The 20,327-nt window shown below is 37.8% G+C and overlaps 1 protein-coding gene and 1 long non-coding RNA gene across 6 annotated transcripts in view; both read left to right on the top strand.

Moving 5' to 3' along the window:
* DNM1L (dynamin 1 like) overlaps nt 1-20,327 on the top strand; it is a 35,487-nt gene that overhangs the window by 230 nt on the left and 14,930 nt on the right. For 3 of the 5 annotated variants that reach the window (XM_015628140.1, XM_015628143.1, XM_015628145.1), the window contains exons 2-7: nt 11,093-11,240; nt 16,358-16,396; nt 17,563-17,609; nt 18,693-18,764; nt 19,216-19,302; nt 19,885-20,047. In XM_015628140.1, the coding sequence (XP_015483626.1) occupies nt 11,093-11,240; nt 16,358-16,396; nt 17,563-17,609; nt 18,693-18,764; nt 19,216-19,302; nt 19,885-20,047 (556 nt within the window). The remainder of the gene's footprint in view (nt 1-11,092; nt 11,241-16,357; nt 16,397-17,562; nt 17,610-18,692; nt 18,765-19,215; nt 19,303-19,884; nt 20,048-20,327) is intronic. The other 2 variants (XM_015628141.2, XM_015628144.2) reach the window with 1 other exon arrangement.
* Nucleotides 3-1,612, top strand: LOC107204643. The gene is made up of 2 exons (XR_001521671.2): nt 3-545; nt 660-1,612. It is a non-coding gene; the product is annotated as an uncharacterized LOC107204643 (long non-coding RNA).

The raw sequence follows: 20,327 nt of genomic DNA on the forward strand, positions 1-20,327 counted from the left end.
GGCGGGCCGGGCCGGGGGCAAGGTCGGGGTGTCCATCGCGCTTCCGCCGCTGCAGACCCGCGGCTGCCTCCGCCAAGGGCACGGGGGGACGCGGCAGGCGAGGGCGGGCGGTGCGGGCGGGACGCCCTCGCCGCCCGCGTCCCCGCCGCACGCCCTCCGCGGCTCCGCTGCCTCACCCCGGCTGCGCTGGGAGCGCCTCGTGCGCCGCCCGCCCTTTGGCGCTTCTCCGGAGCGGTTCGAGCTGCCCAGGAGCTCCGCAGGGCTGCGGCAGGGCCGGTGCCGCCGTCTCCCCTGGCTCCGGCCCGCACGCCGGGGCGCGGGTGGCCTCGGGGGACCCGTGGAAGGGCAGCCGCCCCGGTGCGTCAGCGTGCCCGCCATCGCTGCTCGGTCCGTGGCTTCCCTTCTTCGACAGCGGCCGTGCAGCGAGGGCCGAATGAAAGAGATGCGGTAGCGGGACGGCATCTTGCAGGCGTGGATGGCTGTCCTTTCCCCCGAGTTCTTGGGTCGTTTGGACTCTTTGTCTTAGCTGGTAATGGGGAGTGAAGGTGAGAGGCGAGGCCGGCGACTGTTGGCTGCAACAGTTGCAAGACGTGCGTGTGAGCCTGGTAATGCCCCTGGGCTCGAAGATAACTCGTGCCCTCTCATATCTCTTCAAATAGGATGCTGATTTTCAGCAGAACTTTTGGCAGCTGAACATACCTGACCAGAACTACAGCGGTAGAAGATGAAGTGTTAAACAGGAGTAAAACTTGAAGCTCATGGGTCTCTCATTTTGTTTCTGTGAAATTTAAATATCTCTTGAATGTTTGTACTCCTTGACAATAGCTTGCTCACCGAAGACTTTAATACCAATTACTCGGTACTCAAGATTTTTATTAATAACTTAAAACACCAGCTGTATAAGTAAATGGAATGGCATTTCTCCATGTAAGATTAAAAAAGTATTTTTTCCAGTTTCACTCTATGAAATATATTGAAGTGGCATTTTTTTAAAAATACTTTTAAACAACTCTGTCCCAGTTATCTTTTCCTAGGTGTAAATACTTTCCATAAGTCAATACTGAGAGTTAAAACAGTATTGACGTGTGTTTGCCTTCATTAGTCTCCCCATCAGTATCAATATCTTGTCAGTGCTGTATTCAGGATATTTATGAACCCCCATGAATTAGCACGAAATCTCCTATCATGACAAAAAAAAGTCCTCTTTGGATTCCAAAAAAATAAAATATCTAGCAAGCTGTATCATGGGATTTCTTTGTTGCTGGAAGAAAAAGTTGTCTTTACTGGCATAGTAGTTCTGTAGATGGTTATTTTATGCAATTAGTTTTAGTTTAAATAAAACTGTATTAATCTGTTAATTTGAAGTTAGTTTATTGGAGACCAGATTTCTGGAGATGTGTCAGATATGGCCTTACAGCTGACAGTTTTGCTGCTGGTAGCTTGCTACCTTTTATTTTTTAACATGTGCCTTTTACACAGTCTTGTTTCTTTGAGGCCTTTTGTTTGTTTGTTAACACTGTTGATGTATCTGTAGCCCACTGTCATATCCTGTCTTTGCTTTTTTGTCTGTGAATAATATTCACAATAAACAGTCTTGAATTTTTCACCTCCATTTTTCTTGTAGGAAGTAAATGCTGCCAGTTAAGGTTTCTGTAATTCTCTGTTAATTGAGTTATGCTCTTTTTCTTCCAATTTGCCAGTTGCCTTTTTTAAATGACCTTTTTACATATTCAGCAAGGAGAAGAAAAATTAATTTTAAAGTAGTTTTTTGTTTATTTTTCTCTCTTTACTACCCTTTTGGGTTTTTGTGCTTATGGCTTTGCTTCTCATTCTGTGCATTAAGTTAATTCTTATTTTCTAGAGTGTGTAGAACTAGAAGTTGTTTATAAGCCTTAATTCAACTCTGAATATTTTCTGTTTCCCATGTTCCCTTCTCCCCACCTCTGTTGTCTGGGATTCATTTCCCACCTCCTTTGTGCCCTGGACAATTGAAATGCTTTAATTTTTCCTCTTTCTAGATACATTTTGGTGCTAATTGGAAATTGTTTCTCAGTAAAGTTTGCACATTTAGATGGCTTCTCTTGCTTCTAGTGGTTTTCCTGCCACTCAGTTGTGAGACAATTCCTTAGCATTGTCCCCATAAATACTGTGTAAATTATTTTTGTATCCTGGTGCAGGGTCATTTCAGAAAACGGGACTGTGCTGGTAGAACTCTGAGAACAATGGACTCAGAGTGCCAATTTTTCTTCACTGTTTCAGGGTTTTTCTGCCATTCCCGGATAGGTGTTCTATTTTTTCCCCAATTCAGTATTCCAGTTCCATTTTTAGAACTGTATGACTGAAGTGCAAAAAAAAAAAAAGTGTCCAGGTTAGGAATATGATATAAAAATGTTTGTTCAGTAATGCTGTAATACTCAGTGTTCTGGTTTATACAAATGCTTTGTGCACTGTATTTGTAAGGGATAACAAGGTGGTATTGAAGTGCTTCAACCAAACACATTAAAACTACAGTAAAAGGAGGCAAGGGAAAGAAAAGTAATGTGGTTAATTATGGCTTTTTGTGTGGATAGGTGGTATCACAAAAGTTAAATGCCTACACTACCAAAGTGGGCATAAGATCTAGAATACATTTAAGAAAACCAGCCAGACAACAAAATATCTGCCTAGAAGTAGGTAAAAATGAATTGTCTTTATTTATATTTTTGTGCCATTAATTCTTGGAATATGTTTGGGGTTTTTAGTAGTCATCAGCGTAATTTTATACAAACTTTAGCATCAGTTTTGTAGCAAAATTCTTCTAATACTGACATTATAAAATCACCTTGTGGGCTTTATTTGCACTTGGTAATGTTAATTGAAGTAGAGACATTGTAGTGAAATTGATGTAGCAGTTGATGGAATTCACAAGTGAGATTTTTGGAGTGACCTTTCATGTGTACATTTATAGAGTACTTTTTGCTCAGTCTTCTGTCAATGCCATTTTGAAACTTTAAATGGGGAGGTGTAGTTTACAGTATTTTGGATGTTCCCCAGGAATTGGCTCACAGATGAGCTTTACATTTATTAATTTTTATTTTTTTTTTACTATTTATGTTTGATGCTAATGCTGAACCACTTTTTATTGCAAGATGGAAGGTTTCTTGATCTGAGGTCACAGCCTGAGCACTTGAATACGTATAAATTCATATTCTGGTAAGATAAATAGTTGGAATGCTAATTTGGCTGTTAAGAAGTTGACAGCAATGGGAAGGTAATGTACAGTCCTGGCTGGTGGGACAAGGAGATGAATCCAGTAGATGCTATCAAAGCATCCCATCTGAGAGAGACTGGCACTTTGGTCTGAAACTTCAGATACTCTGCAAAGCTTCTGTGACTTTCCCTGGCAAGGGAACAGAAGTTTAAGCCACTTAGCTCATTCAGTGTAGCTTACATTGTGTTGGCAAAAAGCCAGTTTGAGGTGAAGGGAATTCCAGTTTGCACCAAGCAACCAGGAAAACCCCATGCCAAGCACAGCCATGTCTTCCTCTCTCCTCTCTTGTTGGGTTGTTGGTTTTATTTTTGTGGGGTTTTGTTTGTTAGCTTGTTTTGATCTCTTTTTGGGTTTTTTCTTTGTTGTTTTGTCCAAGGATTTTTCCTGGCAATTCAAGCAGATCCAAAATCTCATTTGTATCTACATTTGAATAGAAGATGTAACCAGAGCATTACTTCTATACTGGCTGGGGACAGTTTGTTTTTTTTCCCAAATGTTTTGCAAACTTCCTGATTTTATTTAGGTTTTTTTCTTTGTTTTCTTGTCTAACATTTACACTCTCTGGTTTTGGGTGTAACTGTTTTCCTTTTTGCCATCCTTTGCTCTTGTCAAGTCATGCCCTGACTGTTCTGCTGTTTGTTTCACACAAGCAGCAAAGTGAAGCTGACATGAATTAGCTGTTTACATTTACCAGACGTAATCTAAATGTTGCTGCTGATATGATAGAGTAGTTAAAACAACATTTAGTGTTTTGCTGTTTCTTTTCTTTGATGGGCTCCCTGTGTTTCTAATCAGCTGAAAGTTTTGGGTCATGAAGGTTTCTGTGATTGAAAGAGTTGCATTTTCACTGTTTCCATCTGCAGACTTGGGATGAATTAAAATAAAATGATAGGTCTAATAACTTGATCCTGTATTTTAGCATTTTGTGATTCTTAATATGAAAGCATTATTGAACACCAGTGAGAAGAAGATAATTATTTTATTGTTTGCAAATGCCTGGCTATTCTGGAAGAGTTGGGAGTCAGCACAGATTTCACGGTTGTAGAAGGATGTGGATAAAGAAGTCTTGTGCTTCTCTTTTTTTGTTTTGTTTGTGTGCTTTGTTTTGTTTTGATGCTTTACTGCAAGGGTCCTGTTTGTCTTGTGATCGGCAGTTTTCTTGGAAAACCGGTATTTTAATTAGACCAGGTGAATCTTGAATGTTATCTAGTGGGCATAGTGCAAAGAAAACTTATTTTCAGGAAGGTTGAGAGGAAGAGTATTAAAACAGCACAAGCATTTTTTTTTCCACAATCTGGAGAGAAAATGACTGTGTAGTTCTTGGAAAAGATTTGTTCATTTAGTAGTCAGAAGGTTGATTTGGGGTTTGGGTTTAATACTACTGTTGTTTAGAACTTTTAAAATTCAAATATGTAAGTTAGCTTTATTTTGATTCACTTTACTACATGTCATGAATATAGCAGTAGACACAATACTATGTGAAGTCAGGATGTCTGGCTTCCAAATGAAGTGAATCTTCAAATACCACAGTTCCATGATGTAAGTGAGAGTCTGTAAGTTGTTTCTAATTAGATGAGGCATTTTTTTCTTAAGTGAATTATTGAGGGCTTTGAGAATTGATGTACTGAAGGAAAAAGCATCTGCTAATCATTGCTCTATTTGCTATTGTTTGGCACGTGTCTGCAGTTAGATATGGTGTAAATGCGGGATTTCTGAAGAATTTTGACTGAGCTGTGCCAGTTCTGACATTCCTTACTAATTGTACATTAGCTGTTTTATGTGGAGGTAGTTCCTGTGCCTTCGAGTCTCTCCCTGACTTATTCAGGAGAGTTCTCTGTTGAAGTAAATGGGGAATGCCCTGCAGGAACAAGAGTCTTGTAGTCTGGACAAGATCTTGCATGCATTTTGCAACAATGAGCAGTGCATTATGCTGGTTTTACTGCTTTCTCAAGTTGGGCTCAGCCTGTTGTCTCTTTTGCATCTTTTAGAAGTGTTATTTTGTTTCAAACAATGTCTGAAAATAATTTATTTGGCCTGCTTATATCTTTAACATTCTTTTCTGTTTAGTAAATAAATTTTTAAATTTATTAGCTGTTTAGAACCAGCCTAGCTTGGGGCATTCCTAGTTTGAATAGGAAAATTTTGTTGTAATAGCTGTTCCAACCAAAGCAGTTCCTTTGTGGAACTGCTCTGAAATTGCATGTGTACTCACCTTTTATTCCAAAATAATTCATATTTGCAAAATAAGGAAAAAAAAACCCAAAACACTGCTGCTCTTTAGTTGTAGCAGGCTAAACTCTTCTAGGATGGCTTCTGCAAATAACTTAAAAGCACCAGTGTAGGTAATATTCCCATGGATGAGATCCCAGCACTAGTGCATTAGCTTTTATTTCCCAATGATAGAATGAAAATTTAGGAAATTCTCTATGTATGTATTACCAAGAGCAGGATTTACCAGCAGGACTTTTATACTTTTATGACAGAAACTGCAGAGTTGCCACAATTTCATCTCGGATGTCAAATCCAGATGCATTGCTTTCCTTAACAGAACTCTTCAGGAATTACTATGTCTCATTGAGAAGTCTCTCTTGCCTCAGTTCCCTACTGTCATTCTTGAATGTTTGCATTGTGCCACTCCAAAAGTCACAGGGAATTCTGACATCACTGCTTCTATTTTTCTTGTGCTGTCCTGTAATCAGTCTGTGTTGTATTGCAGGAATTCTCTGCATTTTTTTCCCCTATTAGATGATATAGTAAAAAAAACTTATCAGTTTGCCCTGTTCAAAAGCAATAAGCTAAATTTTGCACTCCTTTCAACTAATTTTTGTTTAGGAAGTTTCCCGGTAGCTTATTGGACATGTTTCCTCAACAAGGTTTTTTTCCCACAGATGATGTATGGTGCGTTGGCTCCACAAAGATGTTATGAAGTCTAAAGATAGACAAAGGTAGGCAGGAGATTCTTGTAAGATGGCTTGAAATTTGTTGCAGCTGATTCAGGTCCATTATCATTTTAATCAATACTTGAAATATACAACAGTCAACAATCTAAGCATGTGACTGTAAGAAATTTGATGGTTCTTGTGCATCAGTGAGATTCCAGGTGAGCCTTGTGTTAATTTGCCTTCTTACTTCATAAGAGTAGGAGCAGACTTTGCTTATTTACTGAGCTATTTGGTGAGACCCAGTGAGCTAAAGGACAGTGAATCACAAGGGATCTGGCATTCCTTTAAGCACAGCCTCATGGAGCACAAAGGAATAGTCCATACACCTGCTTGGGAAAATGAGTGGAGGTCTAAGGAGAGCAGTATTGAGGGAACTCATGGCTTAGGCTCAGCACAGAGCACTCATGCTGGAGGAAGAAATGAGGACAAGCTCGCTCAGGGATATGGAACTCCTGCCTACAAAAGGCAGAGATGATGTGGAATAAGCCACTGTTACTGCTAGGGGCATCAAAAGCAGTAGGAACTTCCAGCACTGGATCAGAAGTTAAGGAAAGAGAAATCAGGGAAATACAGGCTTGCTGCTGACTGTGACCGGTGATCCAGGGGCAGTAAATATGGACAAGGCTGAGGCACTTGATCCTTTCTTTGACCTGGTCTTCTCAAGCAGGGTCTTCTAGGCCTTGGTCCCTACAGGTATAAGAGGATTGGGTCAGGGTTCTTTTTTTGATATGGAGAAAACATCTTTGCATTCTGTTTGGTATAGGGCACAAGGCTTCTAAAATAGGAATTTAAATATCTTTAGGATATTCCTCATTAGGAATGCTAATGAGGATGTGGAAATAGAATAAGAAAGCCAGTGAAGTAAATGGGATGGGATGGATGTGAATAGTTGTTCATAGTGTTATTTCAGCATTTTTAGGATGGAGTCTCTTCCATCTGACTTGTCAACGACCCTAAAGTGTTTTTGAAAGTAACATCTCTGGCTGTGATCTAAGCTGGACAGTTATAAAATCATGCACTTTCTGTGTGCTGCTTCTGAATTCCTAAAACTGTGGTTTGTAATGCAGCAGATTGTAACCCACATTTTCTCTTAAGAATTGGTGTAATGGATGGGAGCAAATGGCTTTTGATACTTAAGTGCATACAGTTGAAACATGCAGGGATGAGTAAAGAAGAAATGAAGGATAGGGAAGCAAAGCAACCTCATGTTAAAAGTAGAGGTGTTGGTTATTTGGAGTGGATCACAGTTCTTACAGGTTGCAGCTTTTTAGTCTGGGTGGATAAGTGCAGTTGTTTCCCAGTGACATCCTTGATTGTCAACATCATCTTCAGATTAATCTAAACCAAAGATGAACGTACAGGTGTTACAGGGACAGTGAGAATGCTGATACGGTTTCAACGCACTCTGACAGTACATATGATATAAAATACTGAAATCTTGTGTGCATCATCTCTTTTTATCTTAGTACTTTGGGGGAAATGGTTTTGCCATCCACCAGACTCAGGTGTTTCTCTGTGAGATTAACGGTGGTTGACAGAGCAGAGTGTAAAACACTCAGCCATGGTAGTTTGACACAAAGGTTAAAGGAGTGGCCCAAGATGTTCCTCTTTTTTCTCCCCTCCCCCTTTTTTTTTTCTAAGCAACTGTTAAGTTCCTCTAGATATCACAGCTAATAGATATTTTAAGTTATCATCAGAGTCCAGAGGAAAATCTGCTTGATCTGCTACTGAAGGTTACAGTTTGTTAATGCTTTTCTGGACCCATTGTTAAATGACTTTATGGATTTCGGTCCATGCTTAAAATTGCGATGAGCATTTCAATGACCTGACAAAACAAGTGTGCTGCTTCTAGAGACTCACCTAAAATTTCTGTGGTATTTTTGGTCATTTGTGTTAGTGTCTGTTTGCATCTGTTGTATGAAGGACTGGCTGAACTCACTTTGTATTAACAGAACCACGTCCCTTCCTTCCCCCTCACTGGCAGAACAAGATCAGCTTTGTGTTTGCTGCTTTTCTCACTGTGTTCCCAGACAGCTCTTGGTAATGGATGCTGAGGAGTCCAGATTAAGAAGTGCGTCATTAGATAATTGTATTTCATCAACAGATTGCTTTAGTTGGGAGTGTAATGCAATTTGAAAGAATTTCCTGATGTATGGAGTACTGTAATGTTTCTTTTTGTGTGTTTGCAAAGGATCCAGATCGTTCCTTCCCCATCCAGAGGGAAGGAACGATCCCATTAACTGGGAGCTGTGTAACAGGGATTTGCTTCAATACATAGCTTGGTGTGCCCATTTTAGCCTCCTGCATTACCACTCCTTTGGAAAGACTAAATTGCAGCAGTGTGCAGCAGCTTGTCTCATGGATTTTGGTTTCCTTTTTTGGTGAGGTTCTTGATGGGGATTCCAGCTCTTTGTTACTATCCCATATGTGCTTGGATTATATGTTCATGAGAAGCCACTTCATCTAAGTCTGATCTCCAGCCTTTTGAAACCGAGTGATCATTTTTCCATGCCTAAGAAAATCTTGTTCAAGAGACCACATAATCATCAAGATTGGAAGAGACCTTCAAGATCATCTAGTCCAGCCATCAACCCAGTGTAATCAACCCTAACCTGTATCCCCAAGTGCCATATCCAGATGCCTCTTAATGTTTGAAATATTTTTAATAAAAACAAACCACTGGTGGTCTTTGTTTTTTTCCCAATGCAGATGAACCTTTATCATCTTTCATTTTTTTGATGAGGCATTTCACTTGTTTTAATTAAGTTTGTTGAGAAACAGCTTGTTATTTGTCTCTGTGAAGTTTGTTTTTTCAGGATCTGTAAAATCAGGAATTTTTCAGAAGTGGGCCAGAACAGGAAGTCTCTCAGGGAGGCTGCCAGAACTAGTTCATGCTTTGGTCAGGTTGTTCTTAAGTTAATTGGTAGGAGTTCAGTGTCCAGTGGTCTGTTATAACCTGCTTGCAGTGAAGGTGCTCAGAGTTGATTTGGAGAAGGACAGTTGAAGAAAGTTACTAATAACTTTCTAGGGGAGTCTTTTGAAAGAAAAACAAATCTCAATAAGGTTGTATTTCTGTTTGACCCTGTTCTTTTTCCAAATCTTTCTGGACCACTGATCTCACTGCTGCCAAATGTGATATAGATTTATTTTGAAAAATATACATAATCTGCATTGTGTTATTTGCCTATTGAGACGAATGATATTTTTGATAAAAGGTCTTTTTTTTTCTGTGCCATAATGCATATACAAAAAAGTGCTTCAATAAAAGAAAGCTTTCATTTGTTGCTGTTCAAGCTTTCTAGGGGTTTGGCCTTTTAATATTTGTTTTGTCATTCTGCATACAAGCCCTATTTCAATAGGTTTTTAAGCTGTCATATAATATATTCGTGTCCTGTTTTACTTCCCTAGTACAAATGCACTGTCTGATAGTAATGTCTTTCTTGAACTCTGATCTGTTTTTCAGTTTTAGAAAAGTCACTGAATGTCACTAAATTTGTGAGATGTAAGGATATTCATCACTTCTTTTATGTTATGCTAGGTTATATACTCAGCATTTGCTTGAAGTCTCAAATCTATTACTTCAGAACTGGTAGGCTGAACGGAGGTTCTATAGCAGTTACATAATGCTCATTCCAGCTGTCAGAAGCATCTGTTGGTTTCCTTTTTTGTTTTTGTTTTCTTGTTTGTTTGTTTTTTAACAAGAGAATTGTTTGGTAGTTGCATTAATACTAAAACATTTCCTAGATGGTGGCAATGATTGTCGGAGCAGGTTTTCTCATGGTATCACTATGTAGACTTAGAGCTGCAAAAAATTGGAAGAGTTTAATACAGTATTATTAAAAAGACAAAATCTTCTCAACCAGATTGAGTATTATGTTGACATAGCTGTGTATATTTTTTTTATTCTTATTTTTAGCATGCTATTTATTTGGAATCACTTTTAAAACCTAGGTTTTCACAGCAGCTTGTTGGGCCAGTTGTGAATCTTATACAAAAGTCCTGCAGGAGAATGTTTTAAATAAAGTCTCTCATAGAGTATTTGTAATTTCACAGCCTTTAAGAGTTTTCCAACTTTTTACAGTTTGTTGTTATGTAAATGCTAAAATATATACAGAGAGTGTGTGGGATGCCATGAAACAATGTTTGTTTCTATGTTTAGGGTGTAAAATAATATCTGTACTTATCAAGCTGATACAATACTTATACCAAAACAAACAAACAAACAAAAACCCCCAAACCAACCAAATAAAAAAACCCAAGCAAACCCCCCTCACCCAACCAAACCTCAAACTGAAAGGAATATAACACTGTAGCAGCTTAATGTACTCAAGTATACATGATTAATACATGTTTGTGTAATGGCTGCTGTTGGTGTCAGTACAGCCAGCCCTTGTTAATTCTAAAAAATACTAACAGAGGGTTAAATTCCTGTGTTCACAAAGCAGTTTTACCTCAAGATATTAGAAAATGATGTAGTACAAGACATTGAATTTCTTTCTGAGCATTATAAAGAAAAGCATTTTTTTTCCAGAAATGTTTTTGGAGTTTGATATTTGTGGTCGAAAATGTTAAACAGGAGATGATATATTTTTCTGAAACCTATTATGAGTTAGTTTAACCTTAAGAAATAAAAACTGTGGGACTCTTACAAACCATGTAGATAGACACCTGTTCTGAATATCTCAAGCAGGTTTAGGTGGTTACTGGCTTGTAGCAGACCTGTGTCCTTCAGTGCCTGTGTAGTGGCAGTGCTGTGTCTGCAGGGAGTCTGTCATATGCTCCTTCAGGCACTCTGTAGCAGAGGACAAAACAGAGTGCTGTTTGCAGGCCAGAAAACAAACTAAAATATCACAGCATTTTTATATTTCAGAAACTAATGTAGCTGTATTCCACTTTTCAGAGCAGTGGAAAGAGTTCTGTGTTGGAAAGTCTTGTGGGGAGAGATCTGCTCCCACGAGGTACTGGAGTTGTCACGCGGAGACCCCTTATCCTGCAGCTGGTGCACGTTTCCCCAGAGGATGGTCGGAAAGGAGCTGGAGATGAAAATGGTAAGTGTGATCCAAGAAGTGTTTCGCCTTCTTGGAATGAGAATTCAAGTCTTTCTTGTCCTTTTAAATGAAAAACCAGTTGCTATAATCTTAAAACTCTAGGATGCTTTTTAAAATTTGCTTGGAAGAAAACACAGCTGTTGCCATATCTGTTTTTTCCATTTAGCAAATGTCATGAAGTCAAAATCTTTTGGGTATTCAAAATACCGTTAATGTTTTAAGCTTTTCTGTTCTTGTAATTTTTTTGAGAAAAACAGGCCAAAGAAAGCATTTCTGTTGTAAAGATAATTGTCTGGATGTAGAGAACATGATTTTCTTGTGTGTGTTTTTCATCCCCTCCTGTGTTGCTGTATAAATAAGGTGTTTCATTGAGAAGGTGAGGAATATGAGAGTTTTTAGAAGGTCAGGAAATAGGTGAGTTCCAAATAAAGAGGAAGGAGGAGAAATGAAAATAAACTTGACTTGTAGTAGATGCAAACAGAATTGAATTGACACATTCTGTAGCTTACAGATGCCACCCTACTGGGCTGCACTGAGAGACTCCCAAGTGCATCAAGCACAGCACTTTAAGTGTTCTGAACCTGCTTACTTTGAAGCTTATTTTTTGTACTGCTTCTATTTTATCCTTTGGCAGATCAAGAAAGTGATCTCAGTTGTCCCTTGGGAGTCTCAGTGCTCATTTTATACCAACTAATGCTCCTGGTCATAGGAGGCAGCAGCAAGGGCATATCCACCTTCTGGTTGTAAGCTAAATTTTAGGTTTTTATGTAGACACTGAAAACTGCACAGGCTTTTGTTGGCATGATAAACTTGGGACTATAAATATTAATTCTCATTGTGTTCATATTTTTCTTCTTTTTTTTCCTACCAATAGTAAGTCAAGGTATCAGAAGTTCTTTACACTATTTGTTTTCCTGTAATAGTTATGGCCTTTGATATCTGAAGGACAGTTACTCATATTGCACTCTTTGAAAGGTTTAAGCTCCAATCTTAATTACTGTCTTAATTACAGGGTTCCTAACAATTACCATGCAAACCATGAGAGAAATTGTAGGGATAATTCAGGCTGGAAACGATTTCAGGAGACCTCTAGTCCAATCTCCTCAAAATAGGGCCAACTCTAAAGTCAAGACCAGGTTTCTTTGGTCTTTATCTGCTTGGATCTGAAAACCTCCAAGGATGGAGAACTCAATCTCTGTGCAACTTTTAGAAATTGCACATTTGATATCTTTAAATGCAGTTTTATATTATTTGTACTGTGCACTGTATAGTTTGTATTCCTAGAACTTCTCAGAATGCTTGGATTCTGAGTTGTAGGGTAAAATATTAATATGTTCTTCTTTGCAACTTCACAGGTGTAAAAGGAGGTTTTGTAATTGGAATATTCTGAGTCAAGTCAGAGCCTTTTTATTTTAGGTTGCATTTGATTTGGGGATTTGGATTTTAAATTTAAAGTTCATAGGGATGTTGGGCTAAGTTATTACTTATGATGCCCATTTAGATGTTTTTCGGCAAAACAATAAGTAAGATGTAAATGTTATAATCTCATCTTGTTCTTCTGAGAGAGATGTGGGCTTTTTTTGATAAGAATAGAGATCTGATAAGAACAGAAGTTATGATTTATCAAGTGAGTTTGAAATGTCTCTCCAAAATTCAGGCAAATTGTAGTCTAAATGGTGTTGTCACTGATCTGGTTTAGCATATGTTCAGATTGTGGTGTTACATCTGAGAAGATAGGATCAAGTAGCTGGGAAAGAAAAAAGCTAACAACCTCTTATCCTGGCTGTGCTGTGTAATGCTGTAATAAGTGCCATTAGAGGTCTATTTTTAGAGGTAATTTTATTTGTGTTGAGGTAGGGTTGAATATGGATTTGGGATTTCCCAGAGGGAAATAGTCTTGCAGAAAAGGATTTTATCCAGATGAGGGATTTCTTCCTTACAGGTTGAATTCTGGACAAGAGAGTTATCAGTCTTGGCATGCTCCTTTCTGAATGCTGGCATTGAACTCTCTGTGCACACAGATAGTTTTATACAACTCTCTCTTCTCTTTTGACTTCTGTTTTGTGATTGTCATCTGTATCCATCCTAATGCTTGCTCTACTGATATTATATATTAACACAGCCATTTCAAAATAGCTACTACTCTATGGTTCTTACAAGCTTTAATTTTACCTCTGTTGGAGTGTTGGCATCCAGAAAGCTTCCCAGTTTCTAACACAAAGCACTTTTGACTGCTGTGCTTTTCACTTAGGAAGGGACAAATGATACCCTTGTACTGTGATCACTGCAGTAAATCAAGAGAGTCAGAAAATACCAAAGATAAATTTTCTATTAAATGTGAAATTCTGTATTTTTATAACAGGCTGATTTGTATATTCTACAGAGAATGTGTATAATTAAATGTGAAGGAAATGTTCTCATCATGCTTTTGCTCTTTACTGTTGGCCTCTAGTGATTCAGCACATATGGTGTATTTGATGTGAACACACTGTGGTGTTCTCTGATCAAATTGCAAGAGAAGCAGCACTTATCAGAGAACTGGGCATGGTCTTGTGAATTATTAAGGTGGCCTTGCAGTGAAGACCTACAATGGTAGTTCAGAAATGGAAAATAAGAGAGAACATGCCAGTGGCCAAGTACTAATGTATTAGTTCATTTTTTTTGTTTGTTCCAAGATAGGAAACTGAACATCGTTCAAATTCTGGACAGAATTGATACAGAACACAGGAATAATTAATACAGATCCACTGCTTGATAAAACAACACTGTTTTGTTAGCCTTTTTCTCTCTACTTCAGATAGGAATCTCTTACCCCTAACTCCTAAACAGTGTGACCTGCTTCACTGGGCTTGGCTTTGTAGAAGTGCAAGAGAAAAAGAGCTTTCTCTCACAAGTGCTTGCAGTCTAGTTGTTGTCAAGGATGGGAAAAATGGTACAACAATTAGTATTTGGGAAATTCTCATTGCCATGCTGCAGGAAATCCTCTGTGGTGGTGGCCTTTAATGACTCCCAGCAGCTTCTCCCACTGGAAATGAATAACATTTCTATTGCTTTAGAAAGGGAGAGGAGATCCATGAATAACTGAAGTCAGTAATCTTTGGATTTTATTGAGCTTCTTAAAGGAGTGTTATAGAGTAGGACATAATAAGTACAATTTGGTGGAGGGCACTCCTAGGAAAAATAAAGTAATATTTGTGCTTTTCCTGTGTATTAGTTAAGGTTTTCAGGTCTTACTACTAGATAAGGAAGACCAGAAAAATATAGACTCTTGCTTTATTCATGAGATGTGATAGGGTTTTTTGAAAAGCAGGATCTGTTTGTTCTTAATAGCTGCTGTTTTAGTAATTTTTTAGAATGTGTAATACTGGATTTCATCATGACCAAAGTGCCATTTCTTCACACCTTTATCTAGCATTTAATCTTTTATATAATCAGATGATTTAAGTCTTCTGAAGCTATAGCCTGAAAAGCTTCCGAAAAGTAGCATAACTGAGAGAAGACTGATTTACCAGTTAAATAGGTGATAAAAAAACATCCTATGTGGAAACCAGAACAGTGGGTTGCTGAATGTAGGCTAATTAAAACACTTTCTCCTTGTCTTGAGCATTGTTACATTTAGAGAAATGCAAATCCTTCCTCCTTTCCTAAAAAACTCCTTTCCATTAAATCAGATCTATTGGGAAACTTTTCCATAGGTGTTGGCAAGTTAAAATGCAGTGTCTCTGACCCAAGTGTGTCTTCTAAATATTTATTTTAAGAAGCTTATAGGTTATACTAAAAAAAAAATATTTATCCATAGAACTAAGCCTAGTACCTGGCTGCAAATTCCCATGCCAACAGAAAGAGAATGATTTAAGTGTCTGAGAAGGAAATTATCTCCCAGGGAGGGAACATAATCAGAAAGTGTTTGGTCCATATCTTTCAAATGTAACAGTGGCAGTATCTTGCTGTATATTTTTTTATGGCTTTAGGCATCTCTTTACTCCCTTAGATCAAATTTTCAAGAGGAGATGAGCAGTATAATACTAAACATGCTGTATTTTCTTCCTCTGTGTGCATTTTACTTTATTTCCTCTGAACAGTGAATAAAACCTGTTAAATAAACTGGAACGGAGGAACCCTTTAATTTTGCACTTATTTTGCAAACTGGTGTGTCATTTTGCCTATTTACCAACCAATATAAACAAAAGCTTTTTCTTAATGATGTTTTCTTCATAGCTCATGTGCCTGCAGAACAGTAGGGATGCAAGTTTGGTTTTAAAAATTTTTCCTTAACAGATCCAGTCCATCAAAATCATATTTCTATTGATGGTACCCACACCTTTGGCTGAGCAAGACATCAATTCTCCAGATGAACTAAGTTTTTCAAACAGATGAGCTGATTATTGTCATGCTAAATTTTGTACCAAACAGGCACAAACCAAAAATATCTTCATCAGTTTGCTTTGCTGCTTGCACTTTCAGGGTGTTGTGCAGAGATCACTGGAAAATAAAGTTGTAAATTCACCAACCCCTCAAAAAGAAGTTAGGTTTTTTTGGTAATGAATTTTCCATTAATACTTTGAAAAAATTAAAAGTTGAGAAGGTAATGCATATGCTGTCTCTTCTTAAATCTGTCTCAGAACTGATGTTATTCTGTAATTGAGTCTTAAAAATATTGATGCACAGCATCAGATTTCCTTCCCATCCAGTAATGCTACTTCCAGTGACGTTATAAATGTTTGTTTACTCTTTCTGGCTCTTGCCATGAGTAAATGATGCAAAATGTATTTTGGCCGAGAAGTTCAGCTTTGAGGAGCCCAATGGTGCTGTTGTCTGTGTTCAGATAAGAAAATACTTTAACCTGTTGGAATTAGGTTAATGGCAATAATAGTCATCATCAAGTAAACTTTGTTGTTTAGAATGTCTGATTGATAGGCATCATTTATGTGTTTAGTTAAGGTCTTATTTCTGTGCAGATTGCTAATATGTTACATACTCCCATCAATACTGGAATAGCACGCACATCTGTCTGTGCTCTTTTTAATAGAATCTGGTACTGAAAGTGAGTAAAATGCTATATTAAATATGATTAAAAATGTTAAACATCATTCAATGCTGTTTCTCTTTAACTGCAGACCCTGCTACATGGAAAAATCCAAGACACCTTGCTAAAGGTTGCCTTTATATCCACTTGCTTTTTCTCCCTACACCTGAAGTGCATGCTTATGTACACTAATTACATACATTTCATGCCACATGATTGTTGATTACACTTTTCCTTTTACACTTCAGCTACTGTGGTGATTATTTTGCTGAGTCTTGTGATTTGATTGATTTTCAGTTTTCTGACCTTGTTGCATTAGAATGAGATGATTTTTGCTTTTCTTCTGTGCCGTTGCTGCTTCATAGAACTTCCTGCACTTTTAATTCCCAAATCCTTAAGAAAAAAATCTTTGGTGATCAATTTTCTTAAATTTCAACTTAAGTGAAAAAAATGTTTTGGAAGATTACTTGATTGTACCTAGATTGTAGGTAAACCATCTGTTTGCCAAAAGGCCACATTTCTTGTAGACTGTTCTTGTGGAGCAGATTGCTGTGTCAGGGAGCACAGAGGAAATGACCCCAAACTAAAAATTGGAAATGGAACTTGCCTCTAATACTTGGAAACCTAATAGTGAAAGTGTGAATATCTTGCAGTGTGACTCAAACTGCTGCCTGTGCTACAAAGGAGGAATTGAGCAAAACCTCCTTTACAGTTTCTGGGATTGCTCTTGCATAGTCCCCAAGTAATTCTGGACCTCGGTGGTGACTGACAAGAGTGAAGATGTTTGGTCCTTGACAGATTTGGGAAGAGACATGTTCTCCTAAGGCTTCTTCCTTATGCAGAATTCTTATGTATTTTCTGTTTGCTTGCTTTTAGTCCTACAGATTTTTCTAACTTTTTCTTTCAGCTGTGATTTGGTCTCACTTGCATGGTTTAAAAAAAAAGATGCTAAAAGCTAGCTTGATAATTCTTTTGTTTACTGTTACAAGCTGATACTTAGTGAACAAGACCATTTCTGAAGGATTGCAGGATAGGTGATGGGCTCAGTCATATGTAGGAAGGTGGACCTTGTGTGAGACAAATTAGACAGTAGCAAGGTGCAGTGTTTCAATAGACAGAATCATAAATCTATTTATACTGAGCTATTTAACATCTAACTGTGAACTTTTAGAGAAAGCTAACTAATTTTTCTTTTGCTGCTTGAAAAAGAAAATCTTGCATTTTTCAATGAACGGGCCTTGGAAAAATGTTAGTGAAACATCTACTTCTTTCTCATATATCTATTTTTGTTTTCAGAGGTAGATGCTGAAGAATGGGGTAAATTTCTTCATACCAAAAATAAGGTATGTTTACTTTCTTGACGAAGTAGCAGTGTCATAAAAACATTGACATATATATATATATACTTAACTCTGTTATCTCTTCCCTTGACTTTCCTGAAAAGAAGATGTTTATTGGCATTATTATGCCTGCTGTACTCTATGGCAGAATATTGAGGATTTTGTGGTTTGTATTTATGAGTAGAAAACTTTTGAAAACATGATGTGTCTGTTATGTGGGTCATTGACTCTGCTGAGTTATCATAAGCCTTTTTGGGTTATTTTGCTGATTATTTTATTTTGTGCATTGCCTGAATTAGAACGGACGTCACAAAGACAAGGATAGGTGTAAGCAAAGTCATTTCAGTCCATTGAAGAACTGGCTGCTTCAGAGGTTTATTAGAAAGCTGTGAAAAGGAAAGAAAGAGCCTCGTGGATCAGGGTCAAGGAGCACAAACTGAGATGACCTAGCACCTCTGGAAGAGTCAAAGCTTAATTCGTGCTTGAAGACAGTCATATTTTTTGGCAGATGAATTACAGAAATGTTTATTACTTTAAACTGGTTTCTTCACCTTCTAGACAGTGCTAGGAATTGAAGGAAAGCTGGAGAGGAATATAGGGAGGACCAGTGGAAGGGTAGCTCTGCTAACCTTTTTTGCATTGATGGGAGGAGAACAGTTATTACAACGGTGGAAAAATTTGAAAATGCAACTGCCCTTTGTCCTCTTCAAGATGAGAAGTGGTTTAGGCTACATGTTGCTTATTAACTTCAAAGGATTACAACTGGACTCAATATGGAATTTTGAGAGTTTGGAATTCTCTGTAGGTGGACACAGATTAACAGTTTGTGTCTGACATTGGTTGTAAGTGCTAAAAACTGCCATCTCACAGAAGCAGTCAACAGATTACCAATTTCTGTAATTTTTAGCGCTGGTGATTCCTGTTAGCATCAGTTTAAGGAGTACTAGTAATTCTTGTATTTTTTTTTAATATTTTGCATACTAAGAGAGTTTTTTGCTGTTACTTGGAGAAGAGAACATTATTTTGCAGTTAAGTAAGTGAATGCTGTCTTTGATTTTTTTTAAACTATTTCTTTTCTTCCTTCAGATTTATACAGATTTTGATGAAATTCGTCAGGAAATAGAAAGTGAAACAGAGAGGATTTCAGGAAACAATAAGGTAAATCCTGTACTTTTCATCTGTTGTTTTCCTGTTGATTTTCTTGCTGCTTAAATCTTCAAGGAGTTTCAGCAGCTAGGAGTGAAAAGCATTTAACTGTCCTAATGAAGAACACAGGAATGCTGCTTGCTATCTTGAGATTTTTTTCACTGTGTTCATGAGATAAATTACATTAGCTAAAAGACAGAATTGTTGCTTTGCTTCAAGATTCTGTAATAAAAGTTTAAAAAATAAACTTTCAGTTAAACTTGCTTTCATTTTTCTACATACCTGGCTTTATGTGTAATTATAAAATTGGCTGCTGCCAAAGACAAAAGAATCGTTTGACAGATGTTTGGCTTTTTTTTCTTGCTGTCTATTTCATACTACAGAGAAGGTCTTTGGATTCTTATATGATGAATTTAAATTAATCCAGGGCAGCAATTATTACTTCTTATTAATGTATTTCTAGGGGATCAGTCCTGAACCGATTCACCTTAAGATTTTTTCATCTAATGTTGTAAATCTGACTCTTGTGGACTTACCTGGAATGACAAAGGTAAGATGCAGAATGCTTCTCCTCTGACTCAGTGTGTATTTTTGAACAAGGTGTGCCTGTTCACTCTTTGCCATTGTTCTACATTGTTAGATAAACTGCTTTCCTGGGGTTAAGTAGTGTTATATAATTCTGACATGTCATTGTGTTCTGGGGTAAGATTTGAGTTTCTGATGCACTTTGCTGATGTCAGAGACAGATTTGCATATGTTTTTCCTCTTTCTACATGTAAGTGATGGTAGGTCTGTGGGCTGCATGTTCCTTTCCACAGAAGAGGTAGCACTCCAGGTATCAGGCAACTTGGAAAATCTCTTCCACATTGCTTCTCCAGGAGTTGCTTTGTGTATTTTGTGTGAGAGGCTGTATCAAGTAAAGATATCCTAAGAGAAATATTCAGATCCTGCTTGTTCAGGTTACATATGGAATAACTTTCTGAGACATGAAGAAGTCAAGATGACTTCTTTCCCTGCCCATGCACACATACACACCCCACTCTGCCAGTTTTGCAGGTGGTCTTTGGACACCAAGCCTCATGCAGATATGAAGATGCAATTTTGAGCAGTTCCATATTGTTTTTTTCTCTAGGTGCCTGTTGGTGATCAGCCTAAAGACATTGAACTTCAAATAAGAGAGCTTATCCTTCAGTTCATCAGCAACCCCAATTCCATTATCCTGGCAGTCACAGCTGCGAACACAGACATGGCCACTTCTGAAGCACTGAAAATAGCTCGGGAGGTGGATCCAGATGGTAAGCACCAAGGCTAACTGGATGCTGTTATTCAACTGCTTTTTAAAACTCAGTCCTAAAATAAAACTGAAGTTGTTTGGACAAAATATTGTAAGAAAAGAAAATGTCACCACATTTCCTAGAAAATAGAAGTTTTATATTTGCTTAAAGACTTCTTGCTGCAGTCTCTGTAACTCAAGAGAATGCTGGGATGAATCAATTGCTGATAGTTTTCTGGCTTGCCTGCAGGCCAAGTAACTATACTAATAGTCATGGAGTCACTTCTGTTTTCACAGCAGCA

Source organism: Parus major, chromosome 1A (assembly GCF_001522545.3).
Source record: "Parus major isolate Abel chromosome 1A, Parus_major1.1, whole genome shotgun sequence".
NCBI classification, from domain to species: domain Eukaryota; kingdom Metazoa; phylum Chordata; class Aves; order Passeriformes; family Paridae; genus Parus; species Parus major.